A 16505-nucleotide genomic window follows, 5' to 3' on the forward strand; every position below is an offset into this window, starting at 1 on the left:
TACATGAAAAATGTACATTTTTGAAGGTTTTAGTCACAGAAATGAAGCCTAGTTAGGAAGGCTCTCTTCCTTAACGTACAATTTTGCTACAACCTCTATGAGTTAATTTTTTAAAGGTTATTCACATTCATCACAAACGAGCCGAGCTGCCCTGCTTTGCATCCTTCTACACCAAAGTCCCATCATAAGGACCTGTTGTTATTCAGTTTGTGGTGAAAATAACCTTTTATAGAGATGACGTCACAACACGTTAATCTGAACACCACCAACACCTCACATGTTTCTTTAACTTTTCTTTCTTGTGAGCGACATGTCAATCAAGTTATCACTCAATAAGCCTTCTTTGAGTGTCTACTGACTGAAGTGTTTGTCTTCAGGAAAGTAACACAACACGCAAAAACAATCTGCGGGCTGCCAAGGATGATCAAACGGAGGCAGTTCGTCCTGTCCTTAAGCACCACGGGGGAGAAATTGGATTAAGTATTTACAGTCAGAAGTTCAATGAAAGAAGAAGGGGAATGTACAAAGTAAATCTAAGGCTCGTGGGAATGCTGTTATTTTTGCAAGTATTATTTAGAAAATCCTGAAGGGGGATATGTTTAAATTTTAAGGCAATCCAAGAAACAGTTGTTGAGATATTTCACTCAGAACCACAACTTTTAGCATCAGCGTTTGCTGTAAAGCAGGGGTGCCCAATCCCAGTCCTCGAGAGCTACCGTCCTGCAGCTTTTAGATGGATCCTTGTTCCGACACACCTGAATCAAATGAATGGCTTGTTATCAGGCATTTGCCAAACTTGATGGCATGCTGAAGAGGCAATCAAACCATTTGATTCAGCTGTGTTGGAGTAGGGATGCATCTAAAAGCTGCAGGACAGTAGCTCTCGAGGACTGGGATTGGGCACCCCTGCTGTAAAGTAACAAACACGGAGCTTCATCCACCAGAATAAACGATCGGGCTTAGATAAGTAGCACAGTAAGTAAAAGTCCCTCGGACACTCTTGGAAAACTGTGACTAAGGACATCAACACTGTCTCCAGAGAAAGCTAAAGAGGCCTAATGCAAGCTCAAGGTTGTAGTCTAAACAAGACGATCAATAAAAAAGTTCAACTGCTGTTTATTTCATGATGAGAGAGCATGAACAGCATACTATGTTGGATAAATAATGGGGTTGTGGTGATGCTATGCTTTGGGCTCGCAACTGTATAAAATAATGTGAAAGCAACATGTTCAGATTATGTCCAAAATGCCAACTGGACAGTGCTTTATTGAACACTCCCGGCCAAGATATTGAACTGCATCAAATTCATCATGGAGCTGCAGGCGGCACGCTACAGCCGACACAAATAAGCCAACACACACAAAAAACGCTCCATATTCAGAGCAAGAAAACATGCACTAAGCACTATTATAACGATGCAGTTATTCTGTTATGAATGCCATCCCAGGTGTTTTAGCACCTTACCTCCCTGGCATCGGTATTCAAAACAAGTTTGTGGGGGTCTGTTTATGTGCGGCGATATTTCAAAATGTCAGGGTGTGAACTTGTGCCGTCTGTGTGGTGCGATGTTATTAATGGTAGCAGTACCAGACACAGCCCCGCAGCCGGGGCTGAAGGATAAGTCATCGATGGCCAGGACCTCAGAGGCCTCGCTGTCAGCTGAAAGTTCTCCTCGAATCACCACCTGGTAGATAAAGAAAGAAAGAAATGACAAAAGAGTACTCAGCCACCTCTTTTAATTTACACCATTGGTTTGCTTTGGTTGTCATGCGTGCATATAGTATGTGTAAAACATCTGTGCATTTGGTGTTTACTGTGCTTAGACATGTGTGAGCCTATAGCTCTTGCTCCAAGCTAAGGCTGTGAGCTTATTCACATGTTAGTGGGAAACTAGTGGGAAGAAAGGACAATGAAAACAAGAGAAGAACAAAATCACGAAGAAAGGAACAAATAAGATCGACAGAAACTGTTCATAATATAACTTACATGAGCTTAATCTACCTATTTTGGTGTGTTAACTTGCTCACATTTACTTACTGGCAGCACAAATGCGCAGTTTAAGGCTGATGTGATGTAACCTCTGCAGTTCAGTTAGATGTGATCTAAAGTGACCTGAGATTTTGAAACAATACAAATAAAGCTGATTCAAATCCAGAGGGGTCTGTTACTGAGAAGCACAGCCATAAACAGACCAACCAGTAAGATTTTCTTGGGGAAATGTGGGACAAATCTGTGGCTCATACATTTACCAGCCACTTAATTAGGTACACCTGTCCTATAATTACTCTTTAACAGCCAATCACATGGCAGCAGCCCAATTAATTTATGCATGTAGACTTGATCAAGATGACATGCTGAAGTTCAACAGATGGTAGGGTCAGAATTTGATGTAAACAGCACGAACTAACCATTGTCAACTAATCACTGTCATGTTACATCTGAGTTACATCTGAAAGAGGACAAAAGGTCTTAACATCCAGATTTTATGTCAAAAATGACACAGAGTGCTATAAAAGAGTTTATCTACATGTGCTTTTGCTAATTGTAAATCATCTTTATTTTTAGTCATGAAAGTCATGAAAGAAATCTGATTAATATGCTGTATGAAAACTGCAGTTTGAGTAATGAAAATTATTGTAGTGTTAGGATTTTGTGTGAATAGATGTGAATAGACATGTCTGCAGGCATGTGAAAGATAAGAAATGTGTCACTAACCCATCATTATACATGATTCTGAATAAGAGAAATGGTATTAAGTGTCATAATTGTTGAGCACAGAACTATAACTCATATATGAGTTTGCTGATAGTTAATAAGGCTTAATTGCTTAATACTGATCAGATTTTAATGAGGTTTAAGTTTAATCGATATAACAAATAATAATAATATAATATAGAGTCTGACCTTGGAAGGTGTGATTGTGATGTTAAATCTATGTTAAGAATAACATAGAAAAAAAGAAAATGTAATGAAGTGACTTTAAAGTTTAAACTTTGTTTTAAATCTCCAAAAGTTGATTCTGTTCACCTGGACGTAGCGTCAATATATGATTTTGTTTTAAATCATATATGTGGAAAAGTCAAATAATAAGGGGATGATATAGTGTGACTGGACATCGCGTGATTAGATGCCAAAAACGGTAACTGGATGTCTTCATGTGTGGGGTCAGATGTAATCTCAGAAGATGTAATGACTAGAAGGGGAAGGGGGAGAAAGGATGACCAGGTACTAAAGTGGTGTGCAGAAATAAATGGTTCTTCCCTTTGTCTTCTGTGAGATGAGCAGTTCAGAAGATTGGATCTAAGAAGTTCATAGTAGGAAATTCCAGCATAGACTCTTGAGGGATCAACTGCTACCCAAACTGTGAACGTTTAGATTATATACATTCAAGAGAGTTTGGATTTCCACTGTATTCCTGGGGGATTGAATTTCCAAGGGATGCTGCTGTCCTGTTGGACTATTAGTATCAACACGGATCAGAGATGCGTGCATCATGGTCGAGGTGTAGTCATTCTCTTTTCAACTTGTTTATCAAAGATAAATACAAAGTCAGCATTAGCTCAGAATAGGTTAATTAAACAAGTATAATTCAAGTGATTTTATTCTGTTTTTATCCTTTTTTTAATTCTGCTTCTGCTTTGCTCCTTGCTTTTTAACCCTTTGTGAAACAGTAAAGGTAAAATCCTGAGTATTAATCTGCATTAGTATAATGCATATATTACAGCTCACTCCAGCCTCTGAATGCAACAGACTCCTGGGGTTTAGTTTTCCAAGTCACTGAATTAAAATCAGCTACATTCCAAGAGCACTGATCTAGAGGGGAATTAACATTAACAGGTGTGGCCATAGAATTTATTTTGACTCCCAAGGCTACTCAGGGACAAGGGGACCACGGAGATATGTGGGGTAGACACACGGAGGAGAGAGGTAGCTTGAATGCATTGAGTCTCCTGAGTCATTGGCTCCATCTAAGCTCTGCACTGCCTGCTGGGGAAGACGTGTAGTATCAGAGATTAGGACTTTTTAAACAGAGAGCTGTTCCAGACTTCCTATACAAGAGTGCTGATCCCACAGATCGACATTCATAGTGTACCTAATGAAATGGCCAGTGATTTTTATATCATATGTGACTTCATTTGTATTTTATTTTATTTCTTAAATGACAGAATCAAAGTTTTTTTTTTCCAGTTTTGCTTTGTGCAAGTTTACTAAATGGTCCTCAACCAGATACAGTTTATTTATTTATTTATTTATTCAGTGTGAAAAGAGCTTTGTTTAGAGCAGGGGTTGGGAACTCCAGGCCTCGAGGGCCGGTGCCCTGCAGGCTTTAGATCTCACCCTGGGTCAACACACCTGAATCAAATGATTAGTTCATTACCAGGCTTCTGGAGAACTTCACGACATGTTGAGGAGGTCATTTAGCCATTTAAATCAGCTGTGTTGGATCAAGGACACATCTAAAACCTGCAGGACACCGGCCCTCGAGGCCTGGAGTTCGACACCTGTGGTTTAGAGTCATCGACAGATATAAAAAAGTCCCTTAGCATTCTAATATTTGGGATAAAGTCTTTTTCAATTAAATAGTTATTGTCACAGTCCCACCACTCATAATTCCAGCTCTGTATCGGCATACATACAGAACATTTGTGCTTCAAAAAGCCTAATTCAAAGGTTAGCTCTTTTAATCCTCACCCTCTTTCTAATCCTCTCACAAATGTATTGGCTTCTACTGAATATTAACTTATAAATAAGACTTTATGGGCTTCTTATCAATGGAACAGGCTGCTGCAGCTCTGCTACACAAACAGAGCCTACATGAGCATGTTGGACCGTGAAGCTTTATTAAACCTTGTTTTTGCAGAATGCTGTTATATTAGCTAATCCTCACGTTTGTGGGTTTTGTCCGTCTTTTTGTAGTGCCTGTCTTTCTTAAAAATGTCAGGATCCATTCAGTTCCTATTGAATTATTTAGAATTTGAGTAAGCCTAATATTATTAATGTCTTAAAAATCATAATCGTTATTATTGCTAATATTCATATACCCATTCAGTTTTCATATTTGTTCTCACTGATTATTCCTGATTTCTGTTTAAATACTTGTGTCGTGGTCCTGAGTCTGACGACTCAGTGTTTTGTGTTTCTTTATAATATTCTGTGTTCTTGTTTATTCTGGGTTTTGGTACTCTTCTGTTTCTCGTTTCATGTTCCTATGTTCTGTGTCCCCCAGTCTGTATTTAGTTTGTGTTGTGTCATTACGTGTATGTGTTTCCTATTTTATTGTGAAGGTCTGCGTCTTATGTGAGTGTTTTCAGCTTGCCTCCCTGGTCTCGTCTCGTTAATCACTCCCAGCTGTGTCCCCCACCTGTGTGTAATCTCCCTGTGTTTCTCTGAGTGTATTTAAGTCGTGTCTTCTGTCTTAGTAGTTGCTGGTTCGTCTGTGTTGTTCCCCTCAGTCTCCCTGCGTCTCTCCTTCCGTCTCTCTGTGTATTTCCTCGTACCTCCCTGCATCTTGGTTTCTGGTTAGTTCTGTTAGTTTTTCCAGTTTAGGTTTTCTTAGTTCATGCTCACCCTCGCCATTTCTGTTTGTATCCACTTTTGTTCAATAAATACTCACCTGCACTAGAGCTGCCGCATTTTGGGTCCTATCTACAACTCCACACGTCGGCCACACTGGACGTGACAACTTGTTTTCTATATTTATTACAACAGGTTGTAACAAGTATGGGAATAAAAGACAAGAAAGAAGCAACAACAAAAATAGGTGTATAGATGAAGGGAAAAAAAGGAAGAAGAAAAAAGAAATCTAGCAAAGACCTGAAAGAGACACGTGACCCTTTAATAAATCCGTCTACTGTTCACTGAAGCCTCATCAGAAATGGTCTCAATGGACAGGTGCCTTTGAAGAAGCCCTTCTTAAGGATGGGAGACAGGGAAAAAAGGCTAATGTTTGCCAAATTATACAAAGCTTGATATAAAAGTCAACGGCATGAAATAATGAATCCAGAATTTTGGCTCAGATTGTTGTCAATGTGTACAGAGGAGGTCAGGAAAGAGATACAACAGTGAGTGTCCACAGCCTATCTTTTAGACACAGTGGAGGCTCTGTCATGGTTTGGCGCTGCATTTCAGCCATTGGCGTCGGGATCATGTCCAGTTTGATGGAATTATTAACAATTCATCGGGAAAGAGTTAGATTGAAAACAGGTTCATTTTTCAGCCTGACGATGACCCAGAACACTCCTGCTGATGCATATTTGGATAGAAAACCCCCCACAGAGGAGCAGTATCAGTCATGGATAGGCCTCCCCAGAGCTCGGACCACAATATTATTAAAGCATTGTTTAATCATCTTGACAGAGAACAGAACAAAAGGCAGAAACATTCAAAGAACAGCTTTAAATGTCCTTCAAGAAGCCTGGAGAACTATTCCTGAAGACTTAAAGAAATTACAAGAAAGCTGCATAAGAGTTCACGCTGTACTGAAAAATAAAGGTGGTCACGCTAAATATTGACTTTTCAGCTCATTAGAATTGCAAAAAAAGTCTGTTTTTGCCATATATATTGTAAATCCATGTCTGTTTACATATATTTGACAAAATAACCACACCTATTAACCCTTTTCCTAGATGAATAGGAAGAAATGTTCTGTGCACCCTACTGAACATTACAACACATTAAAACAGTAATGTGTTGTTGTTATATATGAAAACTACAACTATTACAAATAAATTAGATCTGATCAAATGATCAGAATCAAGCTCACAGATTTGCAGCGTAAATGAAGCCTTAGTCAGAGTGCTATCAGAATAATATCATAGACACGCTGATCAAAGTCCACAGAACAGCATTATCTGCACCGGTGCAGTTTTACAGCCTATCATTTATGACTGATCTCAGCAAACAGTAGATTGTGTCATCAAGACTGCTCAGAAAAATAGAATTTCCATCAGTCACACATCTCAGATGGTTTTTCTTTTGCCTCCACAAGTGAAAATTGAGGTCACAAAGGTAATATAATCTACAGCAATGAGTTTACATAACTGTTGATTTAGGATTTCACAGCTGAGCCAGAGTGTTTATCTGATCCAGACAGTGTGCCCCCGCTTTCTTAAAATCTTGGGTATTTTTATCCACAGAGTCATGTCGTTACTGTGAGTAGAAGCAGCTCAACAAAACACTCCTTAATCCTATCGCAGATTAGATTTTCATCCTTCAGCTTCTGGAAAAATATTTATATGGGTGATATATTTTTTGTTGATCTTACAAGATTCAAGCTGACCAAATGAAAAGTTCTTCCGCTACACAATTAAAGAGCAAATCTAACCTCAAGGTGCAGCCCATAAAGCAAACTGACTGAAACTGAAATCACGGCAAATGAAAACCCAATTAACCAAACTACCTTGGAAACAGGAAGTGGATTAATGGAGGGGAAAGTGAATGTTAGCAGAGAGGTGGCCTCTCTTTACTCCCCCTGCTACTGGTCGGCTACATCACAAAACTGAGCGGGGACTCCTGGGTGACAGATGGTGAAGGCAGAGAAGAGGGGACGGTGACACACTGACATTGTCTCAGGACACTGGAAGGACACAACAGCAGGCTTCACAGGACTCCAGATGGCCTCTTAAGAGTAGGTCAGTACCCTCGCAGTGGATATAAAAAGCTCCTGTCGTGAAGCTTACTTCTTCTGTGACGACTTCGCTAGTTACAATATACCCTATACTGCATTATTAACACTGTATACCATAACACCTACTAAACCTGTGAAAGCCTTTGAACCAGATTATAGTAAAACATCAAGAGGTTATGATGTAGGCCCAATGTCATGACAAGCATGACTTTTGACCATTTATTGGGATGACCTCCATATAGTTCAGATGCTTTCTCCACCAGCTCCTGATGAGGCAGCACCGGCAAAAGCCAGAAAGAGCCTAAGCCTGACAGCTCATTTATGTGGTCAGCTGTTAGCGCCTCTAAAGTAGAATATCAACCAGGGCGGGTCCTGAGCGATTAGCTAATTATCTGGCTCTATCTGTTGGAGGGCCCCAGGCCACAATATGGCTGCTAGACACACATAATTATTTTAGTTTATATGTTCCCAGGCAGAATATTTCACTTTATCAAATTAGGTCTAGTTGCAGGGCTTAATGGGAACTTGATGGCATCAGTGCTCACAATCAAAAAGGTGTGCTTTCCACAAGAACATCCCGAGCTCTGGTGTAAATGTTCGACTCCTTAACCGCTAAATGCACCATCCTTTATGTTGCTAACTTTGTTTGTGTGCTGCTGGGGTCGTTTTTAAAAACACCTGTCTGCTGTGGCTGAAAAATGACTCGGATAAAAAAGATAGTAAATCAAGGAAGCAAAAGATGTTTGGCTGCAAAGCCAAAGCAAGGGGATGCACAAAGTTGAGGGAAAATGCAGTCATCTGATGATTCTCTTAAATGTTATTTAAGGAAACAATGATAAGAGCAGCTTTAAGATTATATTGTTTAAATTAAAGACAGTAGATATATTGTCAAGTTAAAAAGACAATAAATGATATGTTATAGAACCTGTTTTCATTCATAATGCACCTGGAAGCATCAGTCAAAGTGCAGCTCACAGGAAAAGGATTCAAGCATCTAATGGATATATTTTTCTTTTCTTGTGCCTCCAAAATCTGCTCTCAGGTTTTGCTGCTCATTCGTTTTTATTGTGGGCTCAAATGAGCTGCATTCTGACTTTTTCCTTTTGTAAATTCTACTCAGGAGCAGTGCAGAGTACGAGACACAGCTAATGCACTACAGTGATACTGAGCTACAATACGAAAGGCACAGTACAATTTCACACATTTGCTATGGGCTCTTACTTTAAAATATTAAAACTACAATTTAAAAAAAGAGCTTTTTAAAATACTGCACAAAGACTACTGTATAGTATCAGAAAGCTAAGAGAAGTAGCACTGCTGGTGCCTGAGGTAATAATACACTTGATTAAACGCTAACAAGCTGGAGTCGGGGGTATTTTAAAGAATGGTTTAATATGTATGAATTAGAAATTAAATACTAATATAACTGAGACCATTTGTGATGCCATGATCTGATATGGGACACGCTGTTAGTATTAGACAGTAATTACACTGTTACAGACCTGAAAACTGTCATCCCTGGAAAAGCGAAGGACTTCCCGCAGCCACGTATCCTTCTGTAGTTGAGTTGAGGGTTTCCACACCGCTGTGCTCCGACCTGCTGGATGAGTTTGAACCAGGACCTGAAGATCTCCGTGAGTTGCTCCAAAATAATAATAGAAACTCATCTGACGAGCCGAAATGAAAAGAAGGTCATCAGGTGATGTCACGCTGGTGGAGGCTGTGGTTTACTGTAGATTCTGTTACCTGGCAGGTGTGGCTGGGTGGGAAGACTGGACTTTTCAGGTCTGCTGTGGTTTTGTTTCCTCTGACGGGTAACAGGGACAGAAAATGTGCTGAAGGGAGAGAGGAGGAAAATTTAAAGGAAAACTTTCATAATAGGTGTTGTTATCATGTGGAAATGACAGCTGCTCCAACCTGATTTGTTGTTTGTGTGGTCATGTTTGAGTCCAGCGACCTCAGTAGTTCTGGACCACTGAGCCCTCATTTCTGAGCTTTGGATCAGGTCACAGAAACCCTCCTCAAAGTCACACCTCTCATACATTGAACCTGCAGCAGAACATGGTAACACATATATTTCACTTCTGCTCTTTTGTTGTTAAGCCTCTGATGTAGTTCACATCACTATATATTAAACTGCAGTTTATAATTCAAAAGTGCCGTGGCGTATTTTCAAAGGTATCAGGCAAGATTACAACAATCACTGTCCATTTATAGATCCTTGTCGACAAAATTTTATATCCATCATAAAAAAATTTACTCAGTAAAGCTTTCGATTAGATTAGACTTCTATTTGTTCTATTTTACTGATCTGGATTTTAGAGACCAGCACTAAAGCTACAGATTTTTAGAACAAGGCTTACTCCTAAAGCGTTAGTAAGATTGATGATTAAAAAAAAAAAAGTTTTGTAACACTAAGCACACAATAAATGAACAATAAATGACCAAAGATAATAGTTCTTAATGGTTAAGGGCAAAAAAATATTATTTTAGAAAATGCACTTTAAGACAGTTGTTTATTCTTTTAGTCCCATCATTTTTTTCAGTTGGATATAAGCCTGATAGTTTAGAGTGACACGTCATGATGAAACATAGAGGTGGAAAGTAATGAAGTGCATATATTTATTACAAATATCTTTGCCTCCATCTCAGCCTATCCAGCATCCTCTTCTGTAACAACAACCCTCTACATGTCCTCCTTCATTACATTTGTGAATCCTCTCTGTGGTCTTCCTCTTCTCCTCCTGCCTGTCAGCTTCATCGTCAACATATCAGCACATGTCTACACCATCTCAAACCAGCCTTGCTTCTCTAACTTTGTCTCCAAACTGCTCGACCTGATCTGTCGCTCTGATGTATTCGTATCTAATCTCGTCTGCTCTCACTCTAAATCAGAATCTTAAAATCTTCAGCTGAGCCTCCTGTCTTTTTGTCAGCCCTCCAAACCACACGTCACATCAGGTCTCACTGCCGCTAACCTTTCCTTCCACTCTTGCTGCTATCTTTCAATCGCAAATCACCCCAGACACTAGTCTCCACCCACTCCACCTCTTCTCTACTTCTTTGTGCAATGTCCAAATAACTGTACTTTCTACTCCTAACATCTTTAAAACAGGTTTGTTACTTTAGGCTTAAGACATCTGAGGGGCATTATTGATTATTTCACATCACTGCGCACCTCCCAGACAACAGACATCAAACTGATCTGAAGCTAAATGGAAGGATCAATAACATAAAAGACAATCCTATTGGTGAATCCACCATTCAAGGCGCACATGTCAATATGTTGTGGCTGCAGTACTTCAGCATCTAGCTTAGCCATACTGAAGAGGAGTGAGCATAAAAGGAGTAATATTTTCAGGTCATTTCAAACGCAACGCTTCGAACTGCTCAACAAATATCAGTAAACACACAAACTGTTTCTCTTTCGGTGCATTTTGTTACACACTTTGTGCAGCTTAAAGCGATAGGAGTTCTCAGGGAGAGAAAAGAAAAGTAAATGTGTGATAAGTTCACTCTCAAAGATGCAGAAAAATGTTTAAACAGCTTAAAAATGATGTAAGTTGTTCTCCACTGCATTTAAACTAAAGAGAAAATGTTTGATTCACAAGCAACTTTACAAACTCTATGAACTGAAAGCAGATCGTGGATAAAAATAGATTTTTACTTTCAGATTTTTCTATACTTTGTGTCCATTTTCACATTTTACTCACAGTTGTTTTCATCGCTGCTGTCTCCACAGTCGTCGGTGAAGTCACACATACAGTCCTCAGACACGCATAATCCATGAGAGCAGGAAAAATCCTGGTTCGAACAGGTGTTGGCAGCCACTGGCTTGAATACCAAAGTGAAGGCTAACACCAGCCACACCAAGCCAAGCGCCATCAGCAGCTTATTGTTTGCCTTTCAGCTAAAATACCTAATTTTCACCTCCAAATGAAGCATTTTTCTGTCAGGACATGAGGAAGAATTCCCGGTGTAGAGCGGCTTTTCCTCACTGTGTACAGCTTACTCGGATCCTTGATTGATACTGTACGTGTGCTCAGCATTCATGCTGTAAAGAGCAATAAATGGGTTTTATTGCTGTTACTCAACAAGGTCACTGTTCCTGCTCATGTGTTTAACATGGACACATGTAATGACAAGGGGACAGAAATAACCAAAGTCTCCTAAGCCCACATTTTATTGCCTCTATTTATTTATTTTTTAATTTTGGATTAAATTAGATTCAGAAATGATCTTTACTCTGCACTTAAGTGACTGCATCTTGCATGACTGTGACAATACTTCATCTTTTGTGTGGTTTCCCTCTTTTCCTCCTGCCTGGTAGCTCCATATATAACATCCTTTGTACAGTATACCCCCCATCCCTCCTCTGCACATGTCCAACCCATGTCAAACTTGTCTCTCTAACTTTGTCTCCAAACTGCTCATTTCTAATCTTGTCCATCCTGGTAACTCCCAAATGAAAATCTGACCCTCTTAAGCTCCGCCTCCTCCAGCTCAGCCTCCTGTATTTTTCTCAGTGCCACCATCTCCAGACCATACATCAGGTCTCACTAGGATCTTGTAGACCCTCCCTTCCACTCTTGCTGCCACCCTGTCACAAATCCCCCCTGGCACTCGCTTCTTCACCTCTCCCCTGCAGTGTCCATTTCTGCGGATAGTCGACCCAGGTACTTAAACTCTTCCACCTGTACTGTTTCTATTCATTCCATCTTCACTGTTACACCTGTCACTTTCCCATTCCCATAAACAGGTATTCTGACTTGCTTCTACCGACTTTCATTCCTCAATCCTTCGTTCTTTTCTTCTTTCAATTTAGAGATTTGGATATTTTCTTTTAATAAGGACAATGTCTACCATATCAGCTTGTATGCATGAAAGCTCTCTTACTCTCAATAATGATCATCACACAAGTTCAGCTGGGAAGGAGCCGGAGTACTCCATGGAGGCAGGCACAGGGAGAGCATGCAACCTCAACACAAAGATATTTAACTTATCTGTACAGGTTTAAAGCAGGATCCAGCTAAGCATAAAAGTATGCAATTATGTCAATAGTAGGTAACTTTAATAATCAAATGCAAATGAGACTTACAAAAAAGCCAGCAAAAGAAATATGCCACAAGATAAGATACATTATCTCTAATCAGTTAGATGAGATGAGCTAGGGAACATATGAAGTGCTATAAGAGGATCATTAACTGTGTTCAGCAGGGCTCAGCTCCTCTATACAGTGAGGCATAATTTTATTTCACAGCAATCAATAAAGACAGCAACCTTAACACAGGCAAGCAGCAAGCCAGTACAAGAGTTGGTGTGGTTCAAATGAAATTAACCTTGAGAGAAAAGGCGAGCTTGACGGCCCCATTGGGGGACGAGGAACCAGTGGAACAAGGGAAATATCACGTCTGGATTGACCCCTGTTGGCAGCGAGCGTGCCACATGTAACACAGAGGCCTGCAGGCTGTTGTTTCTCATAGCAAACAGCAGTCAATCATTTTAACAGTGTCAGGATGTAGAAGTGGAAAGCATTTTGTGGTTCCAGATTTTTACATGTGGTAGGAAGAAACAAGAGTACCAATGTGGTCACTAATGGTGATTCATAACCACAATTAGCTGATTTCAACTAGAAAGAGTCATTAATATCTGCCAGCAAAGAACCACGCAAAAAATTTTCACTGCTCTGTAACTCAAATTGGGAAGTCATTAAAGAATATCTATGTTTTTTCATGCGGAACATAATATTCAGAGCAGCTGGATATAAAAGTAGTCTGTAACCAAAACGCTGACACTGCTCGATTAAATTTAACCTCACAAAAAGAACAGAGGAGGAAATTATACTGGGACAAAAATACATAATGACGTGATTACACATGCTCCCAATGTTAGCATGCTATCATTTAATAAGAATGTTTGAAACCGATCAAGGTCTGCACCTTGATTCTTTTTTGTTTTTCAGTCACTCTGTTGTAGATTTGTTGCTGTGCTTTAGCTGTCTGACAGCTGGCCTCATATTTGGCTCTCAGTGTTTTTCCTAATTGTGCTGTCATTAATTTTAACATTTAGCATGATAACTGAGGCCTGTAGAGTCTGACATGTAGCTCTTGAGACTTTTTCGATTTCTCATGCACAGTTTGACCTTGGGGTAAATTTGTTGGGACATCCACTACTAGGAAGATGGTGGCATTATGTTAATACACACTCATGGTCCAGATCAGAAAACTGCCTAAACTTCTACTTTTGTAGAGGCCTCTAGTTACCCTTTTAATTTCTATGGAAGTACTAAGTCTGTACATATAGAGTCAAGTTTCAGAGTACATAGAGTCCCATGAAAACCTCTTTCACATGACTGCTGTTCATACCTCCTTTTGATTAATTCTAAAGTCTGGACATCGGTTAGCATTTTCATCAGTAGCTCAGAGGTGTGGATTCATATATGGAAACCAAATACATTTAATTATTAGTTACTATTAATGTCTAGCTCTCTTCCATAGCATGTCTTTGTGCTGTCTTCATCCACTCACCCCCGACCGGTCACGGCAGATGCCTGCCTTTCCCTGAGCTTGGTTAAGTTGGATGTTTCTTCCTGTTAAAAGGGAGGTTTTCCTTCCCACTGTCGCCAAAGTGCTAGCTCATAGGGGGTCATCTGGTTGTAGGGCTTTTCTGTTTTCTTTGTATTATTGTAGGGTTTTTACCTTACAAGATAAAGCGCTTTGAGGGGACTGTTGTCGTGATTTGTCACTATATAAATAAAATTTAATTGAACTGAATTGGATGACTTCAATGACCAGTCCAATATAAAGTTCAGAAATGTAAAGAAACAAAGAACCACAGCACGAGCAGCTAGGAGTAAACGGGAAGTCAAACAATGCAACTGAGTGCTGGACATAAGGGAGTATTTGCAGATGCTTTGAAAAAGACCATTTACTCCCATCCATGGATTCAAATCATCAGCATGACTGGAAACGGGGATGTGATATGTTTTCACAAAATTGTACCTCCACACCCGTCCTGCATTTGTTCTTTGTCTTCCAACTAATGAATTCTTAAACTCTTGTGATTCATTTCACCTTGACTGGTGAAACAGAGGTCAAAGCAAAGCTTGCCCGTAAGTGACTTAAATGAGACAAATTTATCGTTGAGTCTGCCGGTCCTGGTGGGATTGGTGCAGCCATTTGTCAAAGATTCGAACTAATCTGTTCCACACAGTCTTTTACATATTAATACAAAGCTGTGATTAAATGCTGTTCCTATTTGTAAGTAGAATGATTTTCCTTGACATCAATTTTTTTTTAATGTTTCATCTGGGTAATGGTGAGGGGGAGGTTACCTTCACACACCAGCAATGACCTCCGATTGGAAAATTAAGATGCAAAACCCATTATTCTACAGGATTTACAAGAAAACTGGTGATTGCACTGAGGAAGGAGTTTATATGCAGATCTGCAGTGTCATTTTTTAAGCAGAGCTGATACAATACAGGAAAAAATGGAAAACAATAAGTAAAATCTCCTAGAATTTCAATGAGGTTCAAACTTTACATTGGCAGATACTCAGTGTTCTCGTTCAGCAGCTGAATGAAAGCTTTTGCATTTTCAAAGGAAGTCTTCCTCTCTAAGAGAGAAAAAGTAACCAAAATCAAGTCATGTTGTCTCATAATTCATAATCGTTTTTCTCACATCCCGCCGCCTTTTGACACTTCGTTAATTAGGACACATTGACAGCGGAGAACATTTGCATTTGCATTTTGAATGCAGCCAATCTGCTTTCACATCCTCACTCAAGCTGCGGCGATGTGCAGCACCTGCTAATTTTCCTCAGGCCTGAATCGAGTGATTCACTGCTGAGTGAAGTGATCATAACAGCTGGGGTTTAATCTTAACAGTGTACCTGTAGGAGATGGATCACTCAGCACCTCCAATCAACGCAGCATGAGGGCGAACATCCTGCAGAGCTCTGTGACGTGCCGTTGTGTACGAAGCAGCCGGCAAAGTATTGACAAATGAGCTCAATAAGCGCAAAGTGAGCCAGTGAACCAGACCGCATTCAGCACCTGAGTCTTATGAATCCTATTTGGCAGATCCTTGTCCCGCAATAATGCTGCCACCTGTCAGTATACAAGAGGCACACTGCCAGAATACTCAAGGTAAGTTGAAGGAAACCTGTTAGCTCTGCCACGGCTGCCATTAGTCGTGCTATTCATCTGAAAATCAAAAATAAACTCACAATAATGAAATAAACCTGTGACTGTTCAGAGACATACATCATTTTAGCACTTCTGAAGCATTAGTGTAGTAATGTTAATGTTTTCAATGTTATTAACTTCAGTGTCATTTTTTTCTTTTCTTTTTTTCAATTACATGGATGTAATTATATAATATGGGGATATTTGGCAATACTAACACTTGTGAAGTCAGAATGATTTCTTATTTTTATCTGCAGTCTCATGAACTTTAAGGACACTGAAGGAAAACTAAAGACAGAAGCATTTGTTGGTTGTCGCAAAGAGAGAAAAATGTGAAGTACAAGTAAAAAAAGGCAAGCACCTCAAACATTTTCATTTTATTTTGAGATAAATTGACAGCAATATGCTTCGACATATCTGTGGTATCACCTTCTGGTTTGTTTTCTCTTTGTCAATGTCAATCACAATGTGAATGCAAACAAGTTGCACCGAAGTGCTGCACAGCAACAAAGAAAAACCACAGAAAATATGAAGAAAATAATTCATTAATTAAAAAAAAAAAGAATAGCAATAGTTAAGATATCAAGCTCTGTTTAATTCAAAAGGCAAAGCATAGAGGTGGGTCCTTAAAAGCACCTTAAAAGTCTCAAGATTATGAACAGCTCTCCATTATTTTAATGGAGAGATGAT

The 16505-nt window shown here is 39.5% G+C and overlaps 1 protein-coding gene across 1 annotated transcript in view; it reads right to left on the minus strand.

Moving 5' to 3' along the window:
* Positions 1-12177, minus strand: part of malrd1 (MAM and LDL receptor class A domain containing 1) — a 69735-nt gene extending 57558 nt beyond the window's left edge. The window contains exons 1-6 of the mRNA XM_063483205.1: positions 12106-12177; positions 11341-11518; positions 9545-9676; positions 9374-9462; positions 9130-9294; positions 1588-1684 (exon numbers count right to left, since the gene is read on the minus strand). Coding sequence (XP_063339275.1) covers positions 1588-1684; positions 9130-9294; positions 9374-9462; positions 9545-9676; positions 11341-11518; positions 12106-12177 — 733 coding nt within the window. The remainder of the gene's footprint in view (positions 1-1587; positions 1685-9129; positions 9295-9373; positions 9463-9544; positions 9677-11340; positions 11519-12105) is intronic.
* Positions 12178-16505: the final 4328 nt, after the last annotated feature.

The sequence above is a fragment of the Pelmatolapia mariae genome, linkage group LG9 (genome assembly GCF_036321145.2).
Source record: "Pelmatolapia mariae isolate MD_Pm_ZW linkage group LG9, Pm_UMD_F_2, whole genome shotgun sequence".
Taxonomy (NCBI): Eukaryota; Metazoa; Chordata; class Actinopteri; order Cichliformes; family Cichlidae; genus Pelmatolapia; species Pelmatolapia mariae.